The sequence below is a fragment of the Esox lucius genome, chromosome 8 (genome assembly GCF_011004845.1).
Source record: "Esox lucius isolate fEsoLuc1 chromosome 8, fEsoLuc1.pri, whole genome shotgun sequence".
Lineage (NCBI taxonomy): Eukaryota > Metazoa > Chordata > Actinopteri > Esociformes > Esocidae > Esox > Esox lucius.
Genome location: NC_047576.1, coordinates 16,390,328 through 16,415,600, shown reverse-complemented (window position 1 = coordinate 16,415,600; position 25,273 = coordinate 16,390,328). Strand labels below are relative to the sequence as shown.

Here is a 25,273-nt window from a genome sequence, read left to right as displayed (position 1 = left end):
GGGTGACATTTAGGTGAAATAATGTGTTTAGGTGGCAGAATTGTAGTTGTTGACATAATTAAACTGTACTGACTGGCTGCCCTGTGCTTTCTGGAGACAAGGAGTGGGAGGGGTAAGCAATGACGGAGGAAACCTATAGCAGCTGGCAGACGCAGGCCCCAACCAGACTTGAAGGAATTGCGGATTGACTGTCCAATTAACACACCGGAGTTGCCACAAATGTTACATCTGCTTAAGTGTCTTTTTGGTGAATGCCTCAATATCAAGATGGAGAGGTGAGGGATCTTTCATGAAGCCAAACATCCCCTGCATGGATGACTGTGTTAATTTTCACCACACCAGGCCATCACCTGGTCGGTCGATCTATCCACCATTTATATTGACTGATAGCCATCAGCGATGAGACCAACCCGAGTAATGTCATCTTTAAATTTAAGGAAGCTTGACAGTTACATTATCTTTTTAAATATTTGAAATATACCCCATTTTAGTACAATATATAGTACTAATGCAATTCTGAAGTGATTCACCTTTGTACTTCTTGGGGTTAAAATTCAGTAATTATGACATTTTAATTGAATTTATGTTGTATTATCTATCATTTATAGAGTATGTCAAGATTGTTCAATTTCTATCACTTCGAATGACTTTTATTTTAAGTCCAAAGTTACGCTCCTCTTTTGTGATTGTCCTTATGGTGGCACATTTTACAGAGAGATCCTGCAAGATAGGTTTTACGACGTGTTGCCCCGATATCATTCATTTCAATGGAAAGGCTTTGCAGCGTCCCCATGCGTCAGTAAAATTAACAGATTGACTAAACAAATTAAATTATTAATATAATTCAATTTGTGTATAATCATGTAGGATTACAAGCTAGCTTGACAAAACTGCTAAAAACATGTAGAAACATGACGTGAACCACATCATGTCTTTTTATACACTGAGGACGGGTTCATCAAGTAAATATTATTTCTACACAGACGCCTCTGCACTATAAAACCTACCCACTGTGTTATCCTAATTTAACCTCCAGAAAAGGATTAAACTGGGATGTGCACATTCACAGCATGTTCCTACTCAGGTCATCGAGCCTCTAACACAAACCATGAGGTGTCAGGTAGAAATACAGTGTTGTAATACTGAGAAAAGCTCATGCAAGGATAACATTTTATTCTGTAATGAAATCAGAATCTAGTTTAATCTAGTATCCAGTCATGCTTTTTCAGTTTGTCTCCATCTATAGAAAACATATAATATAATTTTGGAGAATGCTCCTAATGTGGTTTGTGGGAAGATATCATGCCTTTCAAACGCTTTTTTTCACCTGCAATTGTTGAACCTTTTCCAACACATCCCTATATTCACACTTCTATAAACCAGAAGTTATTACCCTTAAAGGTTTTGGAACAATGTGAAATCCATGGAAAATAAAAAAAACACAGCTACCTACCAGACACAAATGTAACATAGCCTCTATTGACAAAGCTAAAATTGTTGAAACCTTAAGCAGTCACTTTGTCAGGACTGGCCATGAAACTGCTCTGCCTACTCTTGCTGGCAGGACTGCTACCCCTGTATACTTCTCCCTCAGATAACCCCACATTTCTCCTTTCAACAAGTACTGGTGAAAAATTTGGGAAGAAGATGCTAATCTGGACTTTCACAAATCAGCTGGTCTGAAAGAGATGGACTATGTTTTTCTAAGGTCGTTTTCCTCTATTAGTTCCACCACTATAACCAACCTGTTAAAAATATTCTCATTAGCAGTTGTGATTCTGCTGCCGTCCTTAGTCTTTTCCAAAGGCGCAGCAAGCTAGTCCCTGAATGTTATAGGCCTATCTCAATCCTGCTCAGTCTGTCAAGTTATTGAATCATGAGTCCCACATTGTTTTCTCTGGGAAGCAATCTGGCTTCACAGATGGTTATGGTTGAATCCAAAGGTCCTAAACAAAATCATATTTGCTTAAGACAAAAAGTAGTATTGTGCAGCAGTTTTCTATTGATCTCAGATGACAGTTATGTCCTTTTTTTCTAAGACTGAGTACATTGTCTCAAATGTCTATGTCTGAAGTGTACATCTTTGGCAGTATCTATGGGTGTTACTCAAGGTTTGATTCTAGGGCAAGACTTATTCTCTGTACATAGTATTAATGATGTGCTAATGCTGGTAACTCCCTTATTTACCTTTGCTGTATGCTGATGATACTATCTTCCAAACAACCCTCCCACTTTCCACCTTACAACAGAACTTTAATTACATCTCTACATGCATTCTTTGACTTCCATCTACATCTTAATAACCCAAAAAAGATGAAGCCTAAGAAAATAACCTGGTCAACTTGCCTGGCCCCAAATATCCTCACCCTGGAGGATCTAAGTTAGAATATGTAGACATATTGGTATATAGTAGTGAACGACAAGAGGCAAACGTTTTTGGACAGTAACGATTTACTTGGGCTCTGTATTCCAGCAATATTTATATTGAACTATAAAATGTCAGTGGGGTTAATGTGTAGACTGTCCGCTTGAATTTGAGGGTATTCTCATCAATATTGGTTGAACAATTTAAAATGAAACCATATTTTGTAAATTTTCCTCTCATCTTACATAAATACTTTATTCTTAAAACTACAGTAATGGTTCCACAACCTTGTGGCTCGTTTTTTTTTTTACTGTAGATAAATTAGGATGTTACACGTAGGCAACAACTGCAGGCATGGAGCATGTGAAGGTGGAATAAACCATCTGAGCAGGGGAACATGGCCTTAATCTTGCTCAGCTTAAATCATGCCATGGCTGGCCACACCATCTGGCAAAAGCAGAGAGGGAAAAACAACATCCTTCTGAAACAGTAATCTGTGCTGCGCGGTCATGTTGTAACCAAGAAAGCATGTGCATTTCCAGAAACATACAACATCTTCGTTCTAATCCATTAATTCAATATTATAATTTTAATTGAAAGGCAGAAAGTGATAAGAGCAATCACTATGCCGTGAAAACAGAACACTACTCATTGCTCTACTTATTTTCAGTCTGCCAGAAAAGGCATTCACCTCATAAACAAATCCCTCAGAGGCTCCACCTCGTCAAAATGCAATGGGAGCGTGTCTCTAAGATGGTTGTCCTCGGGCAATTTGACCAATCACTTTTTTAAAGTATCGATTATGGAGTTTAAAAGGTAACTTATGTGAACATTATGTATGAAAAAGAATAGTATCTGTTCCATGATTGCGTAATATTTGAGCAACACATGATTTAAGTCATAGTATCAATATTATAATTTTTCACAAATCGTGTATAATTGACTTTGTTGAGCTTATGGTACTTACTGATGATTTATATCATTATATATAATATTGGTACCTGGACTTCAATGGGATCTGTGCCACAATTGCTAGAAACAGTTCTAGGGAAACAAATTTGAAGCATGGTTTGTTACCAAACCTTGTCAATAGGCTGCTTACAACAGCATTTCTCAAACTATGGGTCTCTCCCCCATGCCTGATTTGAAATTGCAATTGCGTGATAGAAATAAAACATATAGTAGGGGTGGCAGGAGTAACCTCTGGTAGCCGCTACATGTTGTTGTATTAAACAGATTGGTATCTCATTCTCCTTCTACAACTGTGGCTACAAGTTTAGGTTAGACCTTTTAATAGTTTAACCTAAAAGGGCAGAATTTACCACACACCCTAAGTTAGAAGGCCAAACTGAAAATATATTAAAATGTTTCAGCACACTTCCAGTCAGATACAAATGTATTTGGTTTTCTTGCTTATTACAATCTTTACAGTTTAAGCTACAAAATATTATGCCCCTCTATTCCTGATAGATAGACTCCCAGGAACATGTGTCTCTGTTCCCTTAAGAACCTTAGAACTGAGTGAACAGGATTAGGCATTAAATCAGACTTAGGGTAATGATATGGTGATTTTCTACACAGATCATTGACAATTATTGCCTAATCTTAAATCTGTCACATTGAAATATTTGTGTGAATCTTTTTTTTTATTTTTTTTGGCAGCTTTTTTAAGTTTTTGAATACAGTTGGGACGTTGCATAAAATACAAATAAAAACAGAATGCAATGATGGGTGCAGATTATTTATCCCTATATTTAATTGAAAATAGTACAAAGACAGAATATCACATGTTGAAACTGAGAAATGTTATTGTTTTTGGAAAAATACACTGAAAAAAATTACACTTTTGTTTTTGCCCCCATTTATCATGAACAGAACTCAAAGATCTAAGACTTTCTCTATGTACACAAAAGGCCTATTTCTCTAAAATATTGTTCACAAATCTGTCTAAATATGTGTTAGTGAGCACTTTTCCTTTGCTGAGATAATCCATCCACCTCACAGGTGTGGCATATCAAGATGCTGATTAGACAGCATGATTATTGCACAGGTGTGCCTTAGGCTGGCAGAGATATAACTTGCATTTGTGGATGCAGCAATGTACTGTGTTCACAGTCAATGGTTTTTGGAAGTATTCCTGAGTCCATGCAGTAATTTCCACTACAGAATCGTGTCTGTTTTTAATGCAGTGTCATCTGAGGGCCCAAAGGTCACGGCGGTCCCATATTGGTTTTCGGCCTTGTCCCTTGTGTAGAGATTTTTCTGGATTCCCTGAATCTTTTAATGACATTATGTACTGTAAATGACAAGATCCCCAAACTCTTTGCAATTTTACATTGAACATTTGTATTCTTAAATTGTTGCACTATTTGCCTGCCCTGTGTTTCATAGAGTGGTGAACCCCTCCCCATCCTCACTTCAGAAAGACTCATCTTCTCTGGGATGCTCTTTTTATACCCTATCATGTTACTGACCTGTTTCCAATTAACTTAATTAGTTGTGAGATGTTCCACCAGGTTTTTTTTACCGTTACACAACTTTTCCATTCTTTTGTTGCCCCTGTCCCAGCTTTTTTGAAATGTGTTGCTGGCTTCAAATTCAAAGCGGGCATATATTTCTCAAGAAACAATAACATGTCTCAGCTTTAACATTTGATATGTTGTCTTTGTACTGATTTCTATTGACTATAGGGTTTAAATGATTTGCATTAAATTTTACACAGCATCACAACATTTTTGGAAACGGGGTTGTACATGATATTTGATATCAAAATAGGGCTACAGACTTAAAATGTACTTACAGGATAAGGAAAACACTGGCCAAAAGTAGCCAATTATAGACAGAAGCTGATAAGTTGTTTGAGGCACATTCACAGTGACCTTTATTTAGGCAACTTCTGTTTCTTTCTAGGGAAGGGAGGATTCACCTTTGCAATCGCAAATTAAGAGGATATCAAAAATCCACTTCTGCTATGCAATTGAGAAATTGTATATTTTGTGAGGGATTTCTTTATATGTAAGAAATTATTTGTGCTTGTAACTTATCATTGCTGCAGCTATAGATAATAGAACACTTGATTGGCTGATCAGAATGGAACAATTTGGCAGCCATCTTACCTGGGTCCTGTTCTAAACCAGCAACAATGGAAATGTGGTAGGAGTGACATTGTAAGTTTTTTAAATTAAAAAAAATCTCAGAAAAATCTGTTTTCCAACAACTAAATGCCTTTCTGAAGACAAATAACATTTATTTTGATTTTAAGGTTTTATTGTTAACCTATAAAACAATACATGGACTTGGCTCCTCCTTACCTCACTAAATGGGTCCAGCCATACATACCTACACTTAAGATCGCAAGATGCAGGCCTAGTAACTGTAATTGTACCTACTGGAGGCAGGGCTTTCTCCCATAGAGCTCCACTACTTTGGAATGATTTGCCTATTAATGTTAAAGATCCAGACTGAGTTTCTACTAAAGACTCATCCCTTCAGCATGGAGTAGGGTAATTCTCCTTCTCCATTGTAAATCCCTGTTAATTGAAGGAATGCGCTCTCTAAATGTTCCTTGTCTCCTGCTCTGTTAAAACTTAGAAGGACATGAGGTCTTGGTCGTCCGTCCGTCCGTCCGCCCCCCCGGACTGACCCCGTCTGGTTATGCTTCAGACCTGGATTATGTTTATAGACTCTGGACAGCCACTGTGCATCAACACTGTTGTTGCTGGCACCTTGTGGGGTTTCAGGCTGGGTGTTTTGTAAAAGCACTTTGTGACAACTGCTGACATATAAAGGGCTTTATAAATAAATTGATTGACTGATTGATAACAGTTATATTTTCTTGATATTATATCAATAACTACTATCATGCTTAGAATGACAATGATTGTATGTTTCAGAATAATAATAATTTCTGACGTAGGAAGACAGAATAGTACTTTAAATACACTGTAAATATATATTTATTTATTTCCTATAATAACAGTTAACTGTGGTTTTACATTATAATATATGTACGTATTGTACATATACAAAATTATCTATATTTCATTGTAAAAATTACTGTGAGAGGTACAGTACTACTGAACTAGCTAGCTAACTCAATGGAGGAGTGTACAGCATATATGCAAAGCGTATTGACTCTATTTGATACCCAAACAGCAGCATATAGTAATTGGAGGGAAGAAGTGAAAGTTGCGATGCTACTTTTTGTGTACACAACCTACCCGATATCGCCATCTGCTGATTATATACAGTCATAACGTTATTTGACGAAAACATGACTTTTTTTTTACAGACGTTGTGTGAAACACTGATTCATAATTTACAGTAGCAAACAAGCTGAAACCGTTAATAAAAAAAATACATAATTCTGATACGCCTGTCCATTGCCCCAACTGATCATTTCTGCAGAGTAGATCCGCTTCCAGTACGCGTAAACATAAAGGTCAGCACTGACCGCAAGTTGCTGACGTCTATGAGTTGCTTACGTGACAGTAATCACGTGCCAGTTTCAGTCAATTCAACATTTATTTCGCGTTTTCAACATTTATTTCGTTTTTTAAAACATATTGTAATAGGCATTAAATTAATTTCTCAATTAATAATATTAAGAGTATGCTTTATATTTTTTTCTGAAATAAATTAAACAATAATTTCCGGGGTAATATGCTAATATATCTAAATAAAGGTCCTTGTTTGTAAGATTTAACGTTGGGTGGGAAACGAAATCTAGAAATGTACATAGATGTAGATTTAACTGAAAATATAATTCCAAGAAATAGCGTAATTTTTTTTTCAGTTGAATAAGACCTTTACAAACATAGTGTTTCAAACATTGTCTGGTTTAAAAACTATTTGGTTTCAAATAAACTCTTATTTTGGTGAAAAAAAACTTGACCCTGAATTGGTTCAGAGCAGCACATACTGCCGAATTTGTGTTGATACCGGTTGATTGACGAATCAACTCCTTGCTTTAACACTACAAATGCTGGTGTTTTGCACTGAAATACTTCTATGCTCACTTGCTTTGGTTAAATGAATGGCAAACATAAATGTTGAAAATGCAGAGGATCTTCAATCTCAAGTAAGAAGGCATTTCTGAAGTTCTCACTGACTCAAGTTTTGCTTTGACTTGGATGACGTTTATATGTTACTCAACTTCTAAACTAGTGAACTTTTAAAACTGTTACCGTTAATTAGCTTTTAGATGCGTTATTATTATTTGTATTAGCAGTAGGCTAATGGTAGTGTAACAAAATACTAGGATACACTTTCTTTTCAGATCGAAGAGGTGGAGGCATTATCCTCTATTTACGGTGACGAATGGTGTGTTATTGATGAAGCAGCAAGAATATTTTGCATCAAAATAACTGATGATATAGACCACCCGAAACTGAAAGCATGTTTACAGGTAATTCGTTAATGTATTTTTGTCTATATAAAATATTTAAGTGTCAGTGTATTATTATAATAACTCAAGAGTTAAATTTCTGTTAGATAATTCTCCCACCTGATTACCCGAGTACAGCGCCACCTGTATATCAGATAAAGTAAGTCTACATTTTAGTTATTACAGTATAATAATATAGAGGTGGAAAGACGACTCAACTTGGTAGTTACACATTTTAGCAAGACTTTTAATTATTCAGATTTATTCAACCTGGTCATCAGAAGGGATCCACCAAGGAAATATTGCCTACTTGTGAAATTATTTTTTACTTTAAAATTTAGAAAATTCCTCACTTGTGCTAACCATTTAATGACAAATTCCTGACAGATACAGATGCATTCTCAAATATCTATTAGTACAACACACATTCACTAAAGGTATGTCAATGGTTTTTACCGACATGTGAGTCATATTCTGTATTTTTTCCTGCAGTGCAGCATGGTTGCGAGGCCTTGACAGAATGGCCCTGTCCAACAGCCTTGAGGAGCTGTATGTGTAAGTAGCTATATGTGATTTCATTATTACTGACCACCCAGAGCCCACTTTGTAGTCACATAGCTGCCATACTCCTGCCATACCTAACATCATTAATAACCTTCAGAGAAACAAATTACAATACCTAGGTTTGGTCCTTTTAAATATATTATCCTTAAAACAGTAGTTCCTTTTGAAATATGGGTCAAATGTATAAAAATATACAGAATATCCATAAAGATGAATTGTTGCCTTTATAAGGCTAACCTACAGGTTTATTACCTGATGGGGATGACACTGTAGTTTAATCTGACTACTGTCCTCCTCTGACCCATGTCTCTCGGGAGATAAGCTTCCAGTGGCAGAAAAGTAACCAGTGATGTCTGTCTTAACAGGGAGAATGCAGGCGAGAGCATTCTCTACCTCTGGGTGGAGAAGGTCCGGGAGTTCCTCCTGGAGAAAGCCCGATGCAAAGACATAAGTAGGAATAACATCTTTCCTAAGGGATTTTCTGTTTAATCAAATAATCAAATATTGCCCTGTCACTAGAGGGCAGTATTGGTTTATAAATAAATCCTTGCTTCCCACTCCGGAAATCATTTTAAAATAATGTGTACTCATTGCATTCCTCATAAAGGTAGTTATCAGTGCATGTCCTTGATTTCAGAAAATTTACAGCATCAAGACCAAATATCAATCTTTTTCTTTTCATGGATTTTTTTTTTTCATCAAGGTCTTTGATTTTGACTTGTGTATCGTGGTAAGATAAGCATGCAATTTAGTGGGTGGTGTGAAAAGCCTTTTTACCTGTTTTTGTAATTTGACTGAATTAAGATCCGTATTTGACTGATAGCTTCTAGTGCTGTGAGCCTGTGGAAAAAACGTTTAGCAAATATTGAAACAGACACTGGAGAAAGAGTACAGTACATTTGGTTGTTTTCATGTTTTAGGCTTTTTTAATTATGTTAATTAATGTATTTATAGCTGCTATGATCAAGTGAAAGCTGGAAAAGTCACAGAATATGTATTCTGTGAAAGGATGCAGGGGGAAGTTCTTGTTACATATTTGCTATAGAAGAAATTGGTTAGTTTCATGCACATTCATGAAACCATAAAAGGCAAGTCAACATTGAAATGTGTGTACAAAATGCAGCATGCCTTCCCTTCTATAACGAGAAACTGTTCTGGACAATAGTTGGTGCTAAAGCCCTCTGAATCTTTATTTTAAACTGTTATTCTTAGTGCATGTTAGGGGTCACTTGTTTTTGAAAGAAACGCAAATTTTGGTCCAACATCAAGTTTATCATAAATGCAGTGTAGACATTGTTAATGTTAGAAATGGCTATTGTGGCTGGAAATACAGTTAGGTCCGAAACTATTTGGACACTGACACAACTTTCATCATTTTGGCTCTGTACGCCACCACAATGGATTTGAAATGAAACAATTGAGATGCAATTGAAGTGCAGACTTTCTTTTTTAATTAAATGTGTTGAACAAAAATATCATATGAAACATTTAGGAATTGCAATCAAATATATACAATACAATTTTCATTTTTAATACTTTGTCGAGAATCCTTTGCAATGACTACTTAAATTCTGGAATGCATGGACATCACCAAATGCTGGGTTTTGTCTTCAGCAAGTAAAATGCATGCTCGATTGGGTTGAGATCGGGTGGTTGACTCGGCCATTGCAGAATATTCCACTTCTTTCCCTTAAAAAACTCCTGGATTGCTTTCGCGTTTTGTTTTGGGTTGTTATCCATCTGAAAAGTGAAGAACGGTCCAATCAACTTTGCTGACTTGGTCTGAATCTGAGCAGATAATATATCCCTGTACACTTCAGAATTCATCCAGCTGCTTCAGTCTTCTGTCACATCATCAATAAACACTTGTTACCCAGTGCCATTGGAAGCCATGCATGGCCAAGCCATCATACTGCCTCGACTGTGTTTTACAGATGATGTGGTATGCTTCAGCTCATGAATTGTTCCAAGGCTTCTCCATACTTTTTTCTTCCCTTCATTCTGGTACAGGTTGATCTTACTTTCATCTGCCCATATAATGCTGTTGCAGAATTGGGCTGGCTTTTATACAGTGGGGCAAAAAAGTATTTAGTCAGCCACCAATTGTGCAAGTTCTCCCACTTAAAAAGATGAGAGAGGCCTGTAATTTTCATCATAGGTAGGAAGAAAATTAGAAAAACATCCAGAAAATCACATTGTAGGATTTTTTATGAATTTATTGGTAAATGATGGTGGAAAATTAGTATTTGGTCAATAACAAAAGTTAATCTCAATACTTTGTTATATACCCTTTGTTGGCAATGATAGAGGTCAAACGTTTTCTGTAAGTCTTCACAAGATTTGAGATCTTGCGTGGAGCCCCAGATCAAGGGAGATTGTCAGTGGTCTTGTCTTCCATTTTCTTATAATTGCTCCCACAGTTGATTTCTTCACACCAAGCTGTTTAGCTATTGCAGATTCAGTCTTCCCAGCCTGGTGCAGGTCTACAATTTTGTTTCTGGTGTCCTTTGACAGCTCTTTGGTCTTGGTCAATGGTGGAGTTTGGAGTGTGACTGTTTGAGGTTGTGGACAGGTGTCTTTTATACTGTTCAAACATGTGCCATTAATACAGGTAACGAGTGGAGGACAGAGGAGCCTCTTAAAGAAGAAGTTACATGTCTGTGAGAGCCAGAAATCTTGCTTGTTTATAGGTGACCAAATACTTATTTAACCGAGGAATTATCCATTAAATTCATAAAAAAATCTTACAATGAGATTTTCCAAATTTTGTCTCTAGTGTACCTATGATGGAAATTACAGGCCTCTCTCATCTTTTTAAGTGGGAGAACTTGCACAATTGGTGGCTGACTAAATACTTTTTTGCCCCACTGTAGATGTTTTTTTTTGGCAAAGTCTAATCTGTCCTTTCTATTCTTGAGGCTTACGAATGGTTTGACCCCTCTGTATTTGCTCTCGTGAAGTCTTCTCTCTGTGGTAGATTTGGATAATGATATGCCTACCTCCTGGATTGTGTTCTTCACTTGGCTGGATGTTGTGAAGAGGTTTTTCTTTACCATGGATCGATCATGTAGCACTGTTGTCTTCTGTGTACGTCCAGGAGAGCTCCTTTGATCGCATGTTGCGGGTTCACAGAAACAGCTTCCAAATGCGAATGCCGCACCTGGAATCAACTCCAGACCTTTTGCCTGCTTAATTGATAAAGAAATAAGGAAGGAATAGCCCACACCTGTCCATGAAACAGATTTTGAGTCATTTGTCCAATTACTTTTGGTCCCTTGAAAAAGAGGGGGCTACATATTAAAGAGCTGTAATTCCTAAAACCTTCCCCAAATTTGGATGTGAATATCCTCAAATTAAATCTGAGAGACTGCACTTTCAGCCCATATTCATTATTTAACTGTAACTTGAATATATTTTGGTAAACAGCCAAAATAACAAAACTTGTGTCAGTGTCCAATTATTTCCAGACCTAACTGTACATTTTTTATGGAATATCTACGTAGGTGTCATCAATCATCTGTCCTGTGTCCACTAACATGGATTAGTTGTGTTTGCTAATCCATGTTTATCATTTTAAAAGGCTCATTGATCCTTATAAAACCCTTTTGCAATTATGTTACCACAGCTGAGAACTGTTCTGCTGATTAAAGAAGCAATACAACTGGCTTCTGTAGGCTAGTTGATTAACTGGAGCATCAGTAATTGTGGGCTTAATGACAGGCTCAAAATGGCCAGATACTAAGATCTTTCTTCTGAAACGATTTTTGTTCTGAGAAATGAAGGCTATTCCATATGAGAAATTACCAAGAAACTGAAGATCTCGTACAACTTTGTGCACTTCTCAGAACAGCACAAACTGGCTCAAACCAGAATAGAAAGAGTAGTGGGAGGCCCCAGTGCACAAGAGGAACAATACATTAAAGTGTCTAGTTTGAGGAACAGATTGGCAGCGTTATTATTTCCCAAAAGGTTGTGTAAAATGCTGTGTAAAATGTAAATAATAACAGAATGCAATGATGCAAATCATTTAAACCCTATATTAAATTGAAAATAGTACAAAGAAAACATATCAAATGTTGAAATTGAGACATTTTATTGTTTCTGATAAAATATATGCCCACTTTGAATTTGATGCCAGTAACACGTTTCACAGATTTTGGGACAGGAGCAACAAAAGACTGGAAGTTGTGTAATGCTAAAAAACTAAACCTGGTCTAATATCACAGAGCTGCCAAATTATAGTACTTTCCAATATAGGACACCTGTAACTTTTCATTAGACATTTTGATGTTTCAGTATATTCATATTCACAAAACAACCTTACTTGTTTTCACATTTGTTAATTTTGAAGTCATGCAATTTTCATAAGCTTTTAATGGGACCAGTGCTGTAGGTGTGCTTGTTAATGGGGCTCAGACATCTTTGCAACGAAAATTATACAGAGCCTTTAAGAACACTAATGCGTTGAATTGGCATTCTTCACCTTTAAAATAACTATATTAGGCAAGATAAACTACATCTACAAAATGCAGATGACGTTAGCACCACCACTACCTAAAAATCGATGGAAGTAATTGGGGTGTGTAATATTGTGAAACTGTCTCCATTTGGTTTGATGTTACTTGAAGATTTAACCAATAGAAAATAGTAATGCATTGGCCATATCCATAGAATGGCCCTGGCGGTGGCTCAAGTTAGTTGAAGTTTGTAATGCCTGTTAAATGAACTGAACCATGGATTACAGTTTCTGTTGAGATATATAACTTTTAGGGTGAGGACGTATCGCACGCCAAACATGAGAGATCAATTCATGTCTTGGATTTCATTCAACAGCCATGTCCATCTTTCCTCTCACAGCGGAGCAACCAGAGGGGCAGATTATGACAGCGGAGGAGGGAGTTGTGGAGGACGATGATGAAATAGCAGATTGTCAAGCTCTTAAACAGAATGCACAGAACAAACAATTCTTTGACAATTACTCATGCGGTATGGTGCTAAATGATGTACATAATCCTGAAAGAGACAATGAAAAATATAGCTGAAATTAACTCTTGAATTGTTAAAAAACAAAGTTGTGCTTGCTGGCTGTATTTTAAATTGGTTCATAATTGGTCCTTTATTGTTTCCTCTGCGTTTGCAAATCTTTGTAGAACTACCATCCATTAAACACGGAGGAACAATCACAGACAGACGCAGCACCTTCCAGTCGCACCTAGCCCCTGTGGTAACACCAGGACAGGTATTGTGTAGACTCTCACCTCCCCTCGCTGACAAAATGTACATGTTCTGTCACATCTTACGTTTAGGAAAGAAGATCACAAGCCTCAGAATCTTGCCAGACAATGCTAGCTATCCCGTTGAGAGAGAGATGAAGCATTCAGAAGAAGCTCTCGTGGTTTCATGTTTCAATACACTAAAGTGCCACAGAAGTGGAACACTACACATCCTCAGGAAGTGCTCCTACCGCAAAATGCTCTCAGGGTGAAAACAGAAAGAGCCGCTTTAGACATTTCAATCTGGGCCTCCTCATGTGGCACAGTGGTCATTGATGCTAGTATTTTCGTAGCTGTGGCACACTGACTGTGCCCAGAGGTCCAGCAGAATCCTTTTCAATGTCCTGGGTCATTTGGATTTGGTCTTTGGATCTTTAGAATGCAGGAAAGAGTGCCCTCGATCCTTCTTGTAAAGTATTATACAATTAGTATTGTAAGTCACTCTGTATAAGAGCACCTGCCAAATGACTAAAATATATGCCCATTATGGTCCATTGTGGCTTTCTATTATATGCTAATTTTCAGGATCATAATTACCCACCAGATATATTGTTGAATTTAAAAGTAGAGCAAGAAAAAGTGCATTTACTTTTTAACAGATCCCCCTTAGAATCTGTTAAAAAGCAAGAATAAAGTAAGTATTAATATATAAAATTAGTAAATAGATATACAACTTTCTTCTCTCTTTATTTAAAGGATGATTTTGGGATTTTGCAATGAGGCAATGTATGTATTCCAGTGGCATTGGCATGTGTGCAACTTACAGGAACTTGCTATTTCACCTTTCCATAATTTTTAACTAATGTAATCTCAATGTCAGAAAGTCTATGAGAGCAGTTATCATGCTAGCTGGTCCTACAGACATTCAGTTTTTGTGCTTAGCTACTTAGCTTTATTCATACTGGACTGTTTATAAATATATTTAAACGTTATCTGACTTTGGGGAAACAGGCAAACGGCTTAATTGCCTAAAGTCAATGCTAGAGTAAGCTATCCAACAATTACACCAGTATGACTTTGATCAAATGAATAGGTGTGGAGCTGAGGTTTCTGTAGTAAGAAATACAAACCTATTCACCTTAGAAGTTTTTTTATTCAATCCACAAAACAGTGAATCCAGTTTCTTAGGCCTAGGCTACAGTATTATTATACAAAAGAGTTTCATTAGTACTTTCTGAAAAAAGGATTACGCAACATTCTATGAGTCAACAGCACCTGTCAGGGATTCTAGTGTAATCTTTTTGTTAGATATGCCCTCCATTTAAATAGAAATCAAGTCTACATTGTATTGGAAATGACTACCCTAATCCACAGGTGTTCTAAAATGAGAGTGGGGTACTTTGCTGTTCTCCTCAGAAATAGTCCTCAGAAAGAACTAGCCGCCTCCACGGAACTCATCATACTGCTATTATAAAGATGTTTTATAAGAAAGCAGAATTCAGTAAGGATAGTTTTACTTCATGGTTTCTATTTTTGTGTTTCAGGTTAGAATGGTTCTTGACAAGTTGTATGAAAACAAGAAGATTGCAAGCGCCACTCACAATATTTATGCATACAGGTAGAGCTTCCTGTTCTGAATACACATAGCACGTTATAGTATTCACAGTTGCTGTGAATCTCTCTAATCACACGGTTAATCAGATTGCTCAAAGGAAGGACAAGAGGCATGTCATTTCTATCGAATGAGCTCATTACAGCTCTTGGAGGCCAAGTACAAACATTGCGGAAAACGAAAAAGCTTCTAATTTAAGGAAATTACAGTTATGACAGGTGTGTGTGTATGTGTGTGTGTGTGTGTGTGTGTGTGTGTGTGTGCTGGTAAACATACCAATAGTTGTTTGTGTGCATCCGTTTTGCGTGTTTTGAATGTGCTTTAAGTAGGCATAACAGGGCCCCTGCTAGGTCTAATTCATTAGATGAAGAGCCTTTATGATATGTTTGACAAAGCTTTCTGCATGGCCATTAACCTGGCAGGATGTGCCCACATTTAGCATGTAAATTATTACTGACATTCTCAGAGTGAAAGTCCCAACTACCTACAACCTGTCTCCTCGCCGTCTCTATTGTAGGATATACTGTGAGGACAAGCAGAGTTTCCTGCAGGACTGTGAGGATGATGGAGAAACAGCCGCAGGAGGACGGCTACTCCACTTATTACAGGTGGGCCCACTTAGCGTCAGTCAAGAATTCACAAGAGTGCGTTATGCCAACTTGCCCACTCGGCTAATTGACCCATTTGGTGTTTTAAAGCTGACCTCCTGCGGCTTTGGTTTAACTGACCCTCAATTGTTTATAATTGGAATATTGATTCTAAGGAAAAATATACAATATCCTAATAAATATTTCACTGAAAAAACTGCATGCTTAAAGTGGATATTATGTCCAACCACACCCAATTCGCTTTGCATAATTTAAAGGCAGTGATGCTGAGAACGATCTTTAAACTGAGTCAGAAATGAAAGGGGGCTACTGTCTGTTTCTTAGCAACCCTTCCATCAGAGATTAATTAAAACTGCAAGGTGACTTAATGGAAACCTTTACTGGAAAATCATGGCCTGAAGCAAAGGACACATAATGACAGTTAAAGGCTTATTCTCATCACAAACTATGACCAAAGAAATATTAAAAAGAAAAAGTTAATGTCAGACCCTACAAAATTATGACATGGTTTAAAAAAATCTAAGGTCCATGCAGAAAACCTTGAAATATATATTTTTTCCCTATAAAAATAAGAAATATTATATATGAAGCTCCAAGATTGCTAGACCACCCCACACCAATTAACTTTCTAGTTTTTGGTGGTGTTTAATGCTGTATAGCGATGGAGACACAGTTTACTTTTTTAATTAAAAGAAGTGTATGCATGTTTGTACTTAAGTCATTCAATAGATTAGACAACCTAACTTGCCCCCCTGACAAATTTGAGTTAAAATCCCTATGTCATCTATCATCATGCGTAAAATCAAAGAACTTTCAGCTAAATGGAGACGGATGGCTGTAGACCTAAACAGATCAGGTAAAGGATACCTGATCTGGGTTGAAAATACCACTAAACACAGTCGGCAATAATCAAAAAGCTTTTAGAGTTGCAAATTTGCCAAGAAGAGGATGCATGTGCATATTGCACGCGCGTATGGGGAGGGAGATGGTGAGCCAGGTAAAGAAGACTCCAACGGTCACAGCTTCAGAACTGCACAGACTAGTGGACTGTCATTTCTTGGTTGAGCTCAGTAAGGGCTTCTTTTGTACAATCCTTCCTAAGAGCTTGTCGACAGGTAGGTGGCATCTAACGGTTGATTTTGAGGCTTGATAATCCCTAGAAGCCCTGAACTTTGCCAAGTGTTATTGGAACAACAAGACAAGGACCCAAAACACATCAAAATCAACACAGAAATGCATGTGGGGCCACTAAATCCGTGCTTTACAATGGCCATCTTATTCTCTCATTTTTCAGGGAAATATCATACTGCTCATTGAAATATGTTGTGTTTGAGAAATAACTGTGTGACAGTTATACTGCTCCCCTTATGTTTCAGCTGAAAATATGACTTGTTGATTGTGCTGATTATTTTTAGCATTCACTTCTGCTCACTTTCATGAATGGTGCCAATACATATTGAGTTGACCATATAAAGCTCACACGCCATTCTGCTTCTGAGCACACTTCTAGCTCAACCAGAAAGTATTCACTAGCACACGCTTGGAAGGTTCCTGGCCGCAATGACACACCTGTACTGCGAGGCAGTGACATTACCTCTGCTACATTTGGGCTCCCCCAAGTCATTAATTCTGACAAAATCTACCTCTTTCAGCTGACAAGCTTACGTTACCACTGTCAAAAAAAGATTAAACATTTCAGAAATATCCACAAAGCAACAGGAAAGAGAAAAATGTACACTCCATTTGGGAGTCCACAGAAAAGAACTCACACAGACAGCACAATATGCCCCTTGAAAGGTTTATTACTCCCCTGGGTGTTCATAGACTACATTTCTTTCATATATCTCAATAAACCAGTAATCAAAGGAGAATTAAAGCTTGGAATGTTGTGCACATCATTTTATCAATATCTAAGCATTTTTTTCTGCTGGCATCAAATAGCTACCTTTAATGGTTTGAGTATTGTCACCACACACACACACACACACACACACACAAGCACCCACAAGCTTTACATTATATGTTAAAATGGAATAAGATGCATAGTGTAATCTAAATCTTTAACTCAATGGAACATTCAATCCGGCCCCAGTCAACACCAGTGTATAGAGACTGAGGCTCCAGCAATCAAATCCTATCCAAATCATTTTCATGCCCTGTGCTCCTTGCACTCATTGAAATGTCATGCAGTACTACGGCTGTGGGAGCGCCCCGACTGTCTAATGCCTCACTGGATCTCTCCGCTGGCGTTCAGAGTCTTGTTGAAACGTTTTTCCAATAAATCTGCCGTTGATTGCAGCCCCCCTGCCAAAAACAATTGCAACATACTGAGTCTGAGTGGGGCACGACATCATGAGGTGTATGGAGCTGAACCCCACAGAGTCCTGCGCCTTGGACAGACTGAGGGTTATAGGTTGCAATGAGCCTTTTCAGTGGAGACTGACATTGTGAGGGGTATGGTAATTGAATATGCAATTTAATATTTAGGGATATGTTGTGTGTCAATGTGGGATGAACAGGGGCTGGACCTTATTTATACAGTCTATGGGCTGGACACACTTCATCCATCTTTCAAAGCCACTGAATCTGTCCCGACGAGTGACAAGAAGAGCCTTCAGGCTGACATATTCCCCTAACTTCCATCTACTGTACGTCCTACCCAGGTGCCTTTGGGCAACATTCTAATTGGTGTTCTACTAGTGCCTCTCGCAACACTGACAGGCAATTTATTTGGAGGGCTTATTCTTAATCTGTTTTTCTCTTGTCTCCCCCCCCCCCCCCCCCATTCCCCATTTCCTCGTTAAAATTAGCGTTTATTAATATCGGGGGTACGGATGTGAAATATGAAACAGAGAATAAAGGGAGACGTTTTTTTAATACACTAAATAGACAGATGGTGTTGGCATTCTTCCATAGTCAAACTCCCTCTCTCCTACTGCATGGAGGGCTCTTGATTGACAGTGTAGGGGTTGATCCAGATTTCCTCCTGGATAAAGGCCTATTCTCTACTATGCATTCTATGTCAGCTGTAGAGTTGAAACCAGGCTTCCAGGAAATGTTCGCTTGTCAACATCCCCCCCATCACATAGGACCTGTCAACCAATTTTCGAAATGCCACATCCTCTTGGTTATGACTTATGAGGGAGGAGGTGCTTGGGTACACAGACCAGCGACCAGAATGTTATTCATCCAATCTCCAAGCACTGTTTATGGACCCCTGAGAGATTTGACATATGTAATCTGATGTTGTTTGTTGATATCTACTGTATATTTCCACTTGAAAGCAATCCTAATCCAATCACAAGAGGTTTCTCTCTGTATGGTCTTTACCACAGGAGTGAAAAACATTGTCTGTTTGCCTCTTCTCATTCCCTAAACTGGCCTTTTTTATTCATATCCGTCACATGGTCGTGGGATTGCTTACTGCCATCTTTGGGTCTATGTCAAACCCATATCGCCTAACAACACTAACACGCAATCACCATCATCCACGCATATTTACCATGTTTCACTGTCATTCCCACTGTTCCAACACCTCTCTGTTCTCCCACCTCAGATCCTGGATGTGCGGAACGTGCTGGTGGTTGTCTCTCGCTGGTACGGAGGGATTCAGCTGGGTCCGGACCGTTTTAAACACATCAACAACTCGGCTAGGAATGTTCTTGTCCAGGAAGGATACACTTTCTCGCTGGTGAGATTTTCTCTCCATTTTTTGTTCATTGTGAACGTTTGGCACATGTCCACAATGTAATTATAGTGGCTTCATGCTGATTTTTTAACCAGACATTGGCAATCGTTAGGTTTCATGTGAAAATAGGTCCAAATATATACTTTTTGAAGATACAAATAATTCTTGTTGTTGGAAGCTTTTTTGATAAGCAGGCATTTACATCTATCCTTATTTGAAAGTCAATTAGAGACATTCTCCTCTTCTTATCTGAAACAAATGTTATTTGTGGAAAAACAGGGATGCGACAACAGGATCAGAGATTATTAGATTTTCTGTTGCGGAGGTTTGTTTTCTACACTGTAAGTTGCTGTGGATTAGAGAGCCTTCTTAATGACTGGAATGCAAATGTTGGCAGTCTATACTGTCTGTCTGTATCTGCAGTCTACACATAAAATGCACATCAAAAGGAGCCGTGGAAAGTACTGTCATTGTTTCGCCTTGATTTAATTATCTACTCAAATTAAGAAAACGGATTCATTCAGAACAGTTAATTTGGTTTACTTTTATAAGTCAATTATGGTTGGATAAATAACCAATTGAAGACGGTGTCCAGGTTTACACTTTGAACTCATCTAATGTCGTTATTAATATGGAAAGCACTTAGCCTCATCAAGGACTTGTATGTCTCTGTAGTAATTTATGCATAACCACTTCATATCTACCAGATCATGGTGTTTTGTTATGCCTTAATGACTGCTTCTCTATTATTGTTTTAGAGTGGAGCAGGATGAGAATTGCAAATTAGAGGTCACATATCTTTAATATAAGTACAGGAGCGGAACCTTTCATGTTTATTTCCATTCACTACACTCTAGTCCCTACTCCCAGTCTAAACAATGCTGAAATATTCAACTTTTTCCTTAATTTAGCTAGAGGTCAATTGTGATGGTGATCTTCATAGCTTTTTTTTAAGTGAGCAGCCTTAGCAGCACAGAAAATAGAACACAAGACGAAACACATGAACAACAGCAAACAGTAAGAGTTAAAACAGTGCAGGTGCATGGGAGAGTTTCAAAGAGCAGTTTCAAAAATATTTCCAGTTTGTGTCAAATACCGAATGGCTCTGTGCAATGTTGGAAGTAAAATGTGTATTTGAGGGGCAATCGATATATAAACAGATTTAAGAACCTGATGTCACAAAACACCTAGAAAAAAGGATCAATCTGTGTATTGAGATCAGTTCCCTGAAATAACATCCTCTTTATTGCTTCCAAACAGGTTATCTAATGGGACTGAATTGTTACTCTTTTTGTAAGTTGGCTAGGTTGGGGTGCAATAAAAAAAAAGAACTAAATTGCTAAGTATGCTTGAGATAATGAAAGTTTCAAGTTCTACTGCTCTGTGAAGTGGTCGGCTGATTACCAATCAGTACATCGCAATTATCACCAATTTAGCTATACAGAGGGAGCTTAGCCTGAAACCAGACATGAAGCCTCTGACCAAACAGACATAGCTTTGGCTAGGATAATGGTGCGCTATTGTCTCAGTAGTGAATAAACATGGCAATCTCCATGTTTTTTTGGGTGTCCTTATTGAATACTTAAAGCAACATCCCATTTCCTGGTTCAGATCAGGGGAACATGTTTAAAAATGCAATTTGTGAGTAACTATTTGCTATGTTTAAATTCTATGTTTTTTGGGGAGTATTTGCCCTGCTCAGGGCCACACTGACAGATTTTTCATCTTGTCAGCTCAGAGAATTGAACTTGAGAGCAATGTAACCCTCTGACACTGTACCTACGCAAGCTTGACTCCACTCTCCCTGATTAAGGGAGTTGCATGCATAAAGAAACAGTCCAACAATTACTTTAAGTGATTCAGGAAATTTGACTTATGGAAGCAACATATTTAAGTATTTAATTTTTCACTGAAATATTTCCCTTCATAAAACCAACGTTACCAAACAATAACAGATTTTGAGTGTCATTGTCTTCCAATATCCAACAGACCGAAATTTCAATGTCATATTTGTAGTTAATTAATATGTTAAAATTGGTCCAGGGTTTGAATCGTTTTGCAAGGCATTGAAAATAGCTACACAGCATGTAAAAATAACTCCTGAATTAAGTTAATTAAAAGTGTAGAAAACTTCTAAACTGACAATAAACCACTCACTGGTTCAGGATGAATTCTATATTGTTTCCAGGTTTGTAATGTTATTTATAAGGGTCTCTGCGGTTATTTAATATCATTTCTGTTTTTGCAGGATGAGGCATCCAAAGCTGGAGGCAAGAGCAAAAAGTCAAAAAGCAAGAAGATTAAATAGAAGTGTCTGTGGCAAAGTCTGTGGCAATGTTCTATGCTGAAAGTTTTACTGAAATGAACAGACATTTATGACCTCTATTAGAACCCTTGAATAGCTGTTGCTTAAACTTAAACTGAAAAAGTAACTTCATTAATTGTAATAATTTGTCAATTGGAATTACTGTATCATATGTTGAAATCAAGGCTTAAAGGAACCCAAGCCAATCTCTTAATTCTAACCATAATGACAGCTGTGTATGTGAGTAATTCATTTTTATAAAAAAAAAAAAAGGATGCAAAAAATATGAAAATGCATTAAGTATAGTTTTTATTATGTGAATCAAGGTTAAATCAAGTTGATATAATAGAACCAAAATGTCAGAATTTTGAGAGTCACTCTCTTTCTGTCTCTCACTCTTTATTTCTCTCTTGCTCATGCTTTCAGTTTTTTACCTAAGCTATATTTCTCTTTCTACTCACCCTTCCACTAATGTTTGTGTCTAGATGCTTTGATATTTGAGTTCTGCTGCTGTTGAATCCTCACTGCCCATGTCAACAGAAATGAGTCCCACCATTTAATGGACACTTCTAATAATCTGGGTTTCACAGACAATGAAATCAAGTTTCCAAATGCCTTGAACATCACGCTGAAACCAATACCTTGATGCCCTTGTTACCACACCAGCTCTAACTATCTGAAGATTGAAAACTGTAAGGACTCACTTTTTTTACAGTTTTTAAACCTAACAACTGCTGGTGGTTCAGGCAGTTTGAAGGCATTAAAAGCACATTTTGAAATCCTGTTTGAATTGTTAAAGGTGTTGGGCAGGCTTGCCAATGTGATATGTTCTTACTGAGTCAGTTTCTTCTTCTAATTCAGTCTTTAAGTATGAGTTGTGAATGGTCATTCCACACCTCCAGGTATTTGTCATTTATATGCCAGCTTATACATATACTTCATGCAGTGCTGCTCTGTAATGCATTGTGACTGAGGTCCATTCTTTCTGAAAAACAGCTTTCAGGACAGATTGGTTTTAAACTATCTATGTCTGGCACACATGCACCCGCTCATACCTCAAACCCCCGCCTCTGTCGTCCACCTCACACCTGTTGAATATCAATTCACCTTTTCACTGACGCTTCTCTTCTTCAATACTTTTTCCTCATCTCTCCTGTGATATGGCTGCTCTTCCCTGGCTTTTGGTTTGCCAGTCAATCCTAGGAGACTGCAAAGCAGCGGGTGGCCTCCATACTAAACACATTGCCACATACGACTGTTGAGGTACACATAGGTCACTGTGGGAGATGTGTTGAAAGGGAGCATGCACAACTAGCATATCTAATAGGTGCAAATTATTAAAGTGCACAAAATATCACAGTTGATCAATATTATAAAAAACTAATTTAAAACACCACAATGTCTTCCATTTCTACATCAGTGTTAATATCTGTCATAGCTTTGAATTACTATCTTATTACTCTTTGTCTCTTTCAAAACGAACGACTGACAGCTAAATGCACACAAGAGAGCATAATGGCTTTTTGCAGAAACCCAGTGATCCGAAAACAAGGTTCAAATATAGTGTTCCATTCACACACAACTGTGGTGATCATGTATAGTGTACACACTAATGTGTTTACTATTTGATTAAGTGCTTTCTAAGAGACAAGAGATTGTTCCTAGGGTTATGGTGTTTGTCTGATTGAAGCCTACTTGTTCCAAAGACTTCAGAAACAAGATTTTTTTTATTCTCAGGTAGTAGTTTTATTCCCTGATTGAAAAGACACATTATTAGGTCCTGTTTATACTTGGTTAGAACGATAGGACATTTGTCCAAAGGTAAATTTTTACTAAAAGGCACAAGACCACATCCACAGATATTCAGGAACTGATTATGTCTATATATCAGATTGTAGACTCATAGACAGTAAAACCATTTACAGTTCGCCATGACAGGCTTCACTAGATAATGTGCATAATGAAGTCAAATATATACATACCCACACACACACATATATTATTTATATATATATTATTTGTAGCTGTTTTTTAATGGAATACCTACACAGGCATACGACGCACATTATCAGCAACCATCAGTCTAATCTGTCAGTCTAACTGTGTTCTAATGGCACGTTGTGTTTGCTAATCCAAGTTTATAATTTTAAAAGGCTAATTGATCATTACAAAACCCTTTCTTTAGACAGGCATCAGCAATTTTAGGTTCGATTACAGTCTCTAAATGACCAGAAACAAAGAACTTTCTTGTGAACAAGTCTATTCTTGTTCTGAGTAATGAAGGCTATTCCATGCAAGAAATTGCCAAGAAAAGCACAAAACTGCCTCCATTGTCATAATGCACTATCTGAATTATAGATGAATAGATCAGGGGCTATTATTATCAACTTGAGATCCAGGGCTATTCATAAATGATCTGGGGCTAAAGCCCCAGACACCCAGGCCTAACAACAACACTGCCTCACAGGTCCTCAACTGGCACCTTCATTAAATTGTCTCAACATCAACAGTGAACAGGTGACCCCGGGATGCTGGCCTTCTAGGCAGAGTTCTTCCTCTGTCCCGTGTTAGTGTCATTTAGACCATCTTAATCTTTTCTATTTATCGGCCAGTCCGAGATTTGGCTTTGTCTTTGGATGGCTTTGTCTTTGGATCTAGAAGGCCTAGAAGCAGTGGGAGAGCTTTAATGGGTGCGATGGGTGCGCGGCACCCATGGCAGCCAATCACAGGGGCCCACAATAAGTTTATGTTATGACTGAAACATTTATAGCAAGCAGAATAAAATAATATTATTATTAATTTGCTACATACTATTTAGTTGACATTGAAGTGACAAACATCTATATTTTTTATGATTCCATAATGTATTATATGATCCACCAATCTGTGACCTTGGGAGTGTAGCCAGCGTTGCCAGAAAGTTTCTGGCTTAAGTGGGGTATTTTTACTGAGACTTTTCTTTTTTTGTGGAGTCCGCGGGTGATTGGGCCTATATTGTCAGTAAATCTGGCAACCCTGGGTATAACGTCGGATTTTTTTGGCTCGTTTGCTAAGAATCTGAGCAGTGGAAAATTAAGTAACAAAACATAAAAATGGAAGGTAGATTTTGTCTGCCAGAGGAAAGGAAATCAATACATTATAAAAATCAAATATAATGATATGTGCCATTGAGAAACGTATTTAGTAAAGTTGTTGAGCAGCAGAACCACGAGAAAATGAATATATCTGGGGGCTCCGCGGCTAAGGTTCGCACCCATGGTTGAGAAAGCTAAGCTCTTCTACTGCCATAGATCCTGCATTCTGGAGTCGCCTTTTCAATGTTGATGTTGAGACAGATTAATTTATAGCCTGTGACGTATTCCCATGATTCCAAGTTGCAGAGTCTCGGAAAGGTGAAATTGTGTTGATTTTAAGCTAAGTTACATATTACAACAGGTGATTCAACAATATGGAGAATATTCAAAAGATATTCCCAAAAAATATAATGCATTGGTCAGTTTTATATTACATTTTTATTCCAGTTTCATTCCAA

General features: G+C 37.6%; 1 protein-coding gene across 5 annotated transcripts; it reads left to right on the top strand.

Annotated features, from left to right (window-relative positions):
- The first annotated feature begins 7,277 nt into the window (after positions 1-7,277).
- impact (impact RWD domain protein) lies at positions 7,278-22,960 on the top strand. 5 transcript variants are annotated; one of them, XM_010896947.4, is made up of 11 exons: positions 7,278-7,445; positions 7,626-7,772; positions 7,859-7,911; positions 8,244-8,306; positions 8,681-8,766; positions 13,173-13,301; positions 13,466-13,554; positions 15,073-15,146; positions 15,658-15,748; positions 19,305-19,439; positions 21,685-22,958. In XM_010896947.4, the coding sequence occupies exons 1-11, from the start codon at positions 7,401-7,403 to the stop codon at positions 21,742-21,744; spliced, it is 972 nt and encodes a 323-aa protein (XP_010895249.2). In that variant the 5' UTR covers positions 7,278-7,400; the 3' UTR covers positions 21,745-22,958.
- Positions 22,961-25,273: the final 2,313 nt, after the last annotated feature.

What these genes read in the sequence shown, in the direction of transcription:
- impact (XM_010896947.4), top strand. Translation starts at nt 7,401, where the DNA reads ATGGCAAACATAAATGTTGAAAATGCAGAGGATCTTCAATCTCAA. An exon ending in CAGAGGATCTTCAATCTCAA is followed by an intron (nt 7,446 to 7,625) that starts GTAAGAAGGCAT and finishes ACAAAATACTAG; the next exon opens with GATACACTTTCTTTTCAGAT. An exon ending in CACAATATTTATGCATACAG is followed by an intron (nt 15,147 to 15,657) that starts GTAGAGCTTCCT and finishes TCTCTATTGTAG; the next exon opens with GATATACTGTGAGGACAAGC.